The following is a 3,344-nucleotide window of genomic DNA, read 5'->3' on the forward strand; positions in this document are numbered from 1 at the left end:
CGTGCCACAAGCCCAGTTCACACACAGTCATCCCACTCTGCAGCAACCCGCATTTTACTGAAGAACCAATTAATACAAAGAAATAATTTCATTATCTGACTAAGAATCGGAAGTGACTATGGGAAGGAGCTGAAGGGCCAACGTTTGATGATTTATTTCTTCACGTGGTCAGCAGCTATCACACATGCAGAGGTTTTCTGAAAATCTTAGATTACTCACCAGCATCTCTTGCTCTGCTTTCATGGTTTGAATAGCGTGCCTCAGGATCTTCTTAGGCCACTGCTTACGCTTTGTTGTGGTCTCTACTATTAGTTCATCAAACTGATCTTCAAGAATTTTGATGTTGGAAACTAAAAATTACAAACACTCATGGTTACTGTAGGAATTCTACAATATTTTTTTAAATTTGAGACCAAGTTATAAAGAAGAAGGCAGCTTTAGATCTGACATAAGAGATGAAGCATCGTTATTGATGAAGATAGAGGATGTCCTTGTAAGGTGATATAGAAACTAGAGCACCACTTGACGCCGACCAGTTACTTTTGCAGTCAGAGAGCTGGTGAGAACAGGGAAGGCAGGGAACGATCCAGGGAACAAACAAAACCACATTTTTCTCTCTGCACTCTGAACCTATAACACAAATCTCAGCAAGAAATGGTTATCTCTTGAGATCATTTGTTTTCCAGCTGAAGAAAAGCAGTGCAAGATGCACCAAGAAAAATGGTTTTTCTGTGTAAATTACAAGCATTAAACAAACGCCAACTGTCCAAATAGTAATATGAAAAAAAACCCCAAAAATGTCCCCTTGCAACATCAGAGGCGCAAGAGACTTTATCTGGTAGGAGGTAAATTTCACAGCTTGCTTTTCTGATCTTAAGATTAAACTGAATACCTAGAATGTACTTCAGCTCTTGACTGAAGTGTTTTGACTAATGCTACCCAACTGCAGGTACTCAGCTTCTTCAAGATTGCAATTAAACTTCACAATTTTAAAAGCTCAAGATAGTATTTTAAAACTGGTTTCAAAAATTTAGTAAATGCCTGCACTGTCCCGACACCACAGCATTTAATTTTGCAAACTCCACAGCAGTTAAATTCACTGTCCCTCCTAACACCTTGAGCAAAATTTGGTTTTCAACATAGAGGTGAAGAATGGATTTTGAGCACCCTCTCTTGGTCGGCCTGTGCAGAATCAGGTGATTAGAAACCAGAAAAGCAAAATTCAGGTTTAAGAGTCTGTGCATTTGTTTTGTTTGTTTGTTTTAGGATGACCGTGAAATCATTTACGTAGAGAGAGGAAAGATTTGAGCCACTCACTGGCCAACGTCCACACTGATGGCACAAGATGCCAGATCCGTTGGTGATCCAAAGTGGGTCAGACAGGCACGAGTAAATTTACGTCAAATTAAAGAGCAGAGTACAGTCCTCACACACGCTTTATGCTCGCTGCAGGAAGACGACAGTATCTCAGCTGGCATAAAGCTGGACTTGCACAGGCAAAGGTTAATGTTCTGAAAATAATGTCCCACTGGGCAAAGCTTTCCTGTTAGAAAAATCCTCCTACGAGTTTTTGTACAAACTGGAATTAGTTAAGCAAGCCTGAATGAGTTCAGCACTTTGCATCATGAGACCAATGTGTTTTTGACTTTGTAGTCAAAGGAGATGGAGATTTATCATTCTGGAGCTACAACTGCAGAAGCTTCCCGACCGAAACACCAGTGCAAGGAGCTCTTTCTCCATATCCGGTTCAAGAGATCTGTGTTTTCAGCTTTGTGCAACTGTAAAAAGCATCGAGTTACAGGCAAAGAACATCTAACATTAACACAGGTGAGCAAATGAGTTGCACCGAAATTTTCTTTGGACACCAGACTACCAAGTATCTCCACCACTATTATTCAAAAGACAATAATTATAAAAATATTGTATGTACTATATATAAATATAGGACTATGTAGCAATCATTATCATAATTTACTTAATTTATATATTAAATAGTAGCAACAAACATATCACTAGACCTGTCTCCACAACCTCAGTAACCTCCTCGTAGGCACTGGAAGGCTGGCTTGTCTTCCCTGGGCTAAGTCCAGCTGCTTCAGTCTCAACTCACAGGACAAGTGCTCCAGTCCCCTGGCTGTCTTGGCAGTCTCTGATGAACTCACTCCGGTTTATCAATGATTTCCCTATACTGGGAAGTCCAAAAAGGAGTGCACTACTCCAGATGTGCTCCAGGTAAGTGCACAGTGAAGGTAAATAATCACTTCCTTGGATCTAATGACCACACTGCCGTTAACAAAATGTACTCGGCTGGCTCAGGGTTAGCCCCCCGAGGATCCCCAGGTCCTTTCCATCCCATGCCCTTGCAGGGGGTTACCCCGCCCAGATTTAGGGCTTTGCTTTCTGTCCTTTGATGAACTCTGCTTGTAGTCAGCCCTGAGGTGACAGTATCACCCATTAAACACTAAACTCTGAGCTCAATGATCCAGCCAGGATTCTCACGCACCTAGACCATAACATCCTAGCTTGGATGCTCTGGGAGACCGTGTCACGCAATTCCAACAAGGGACACCAAGAGTGCTGGCATGTGGAGCAACCATGTGTGAGAAGCGGCTAAGGGAGCTGGGTTTGTTCAGCCTGGAGAAAAGACGTCTAGGGGGTAATTTAACTGCTACCCTCAGCTACCTAAAGGGTGGTTCTAGAGAGGACAGTGGCAGGCTCTTATCAGAGGTATGCAGCAAAAGGACAATGGGCAACAGATACATTTCAGTGGTGGAACTTTCAGCAGGCCACAGGAAAGTATTCTTTCACCATCAGGACAGTCAAACACAAAACCTATTTCCCAGACAGCAGGAACCCTCCTGACTTAAATCCTATTGATGTGTTCTAGCTTTAAAAATAGATCACCGTAACCTATTCCATTGAATTTTGTATAGTCTCTTTATTCTGATAAGAGAAGCTGATGAAATAGAACACGCTCTTTCCTATCCTCCCGAATGAAAAAACTTTCTTTGAAATACTGACTTTCTAACTGCTTGCTGCAGACTTTCTAGGCAGGCACATCTGAGCTGGAGTTGACCCTACCTGCTCCGTGAGCATCCTTACTGCCATGGCAGCTGGGGGAACAACTGCCCAACATGCAGAAACCGAACCCGCACCACCCTGCAGGAAATGGATGGAAAGCACTGCATACCCCCCTCCAGCTTGGAGTCATCCGCAGTCTCCTCCCAGGGCTGCCCATTAATGGTAACGTTCTCCCGCACTGCTGCTTCGAAGTTCTGCAAGACACGGCAGAGCATGAGAAGCCATCCTTCAGGCACGGGTACCTCTGCGGCTGGAAAGGCCCC

General features: G+C 43.5%; 1 protein-coding gene across 1 annotated transcript in view; it reads right to left on the bottom strand.

Moving 5' to 3' along the window:
- NSL1 (NSL1, MIS12 kinetochore complex component) overlaps positions 1-3,275 on the bottom strand; it is a gene marked incomplete at its 5' end in the record, with an annotated part of 10,709 nt that extends 7,434 nt beyond the window's left edge. The window contains 2 exons of the mRNA XM_010139672.1: positions 220-350; positions 3,191-3,275. Of these exons, the coding sequence (XP_010137974.1) occupies positions 220-350; positions 3,191-3,275 (216 nt within the window). The remainder of the gene's footprint in view (positions 1-219; positions 351-3,190) is intronic.
- Positions 3,276-3,344: the final 69 nt, after the last annotated feature.

This window comes from Buceros rhinoceros, unplaced genomic scaffold (genome assembly GCF_000710305.1).
Source record: "Buceros rhinoceros silvestris isolate BGI_N320 unplaced genomic scaffold, ASM71030v1 scaffold7167, whole genome shotgun sequence".
Classification (NCBI taxonomy): domain Eukaryota; kingdom Metazoa; phylum Chordata; class Aves; order Bucerotiformes; family Bucerotidae; genus Buceros; species Buceros rhinoceros.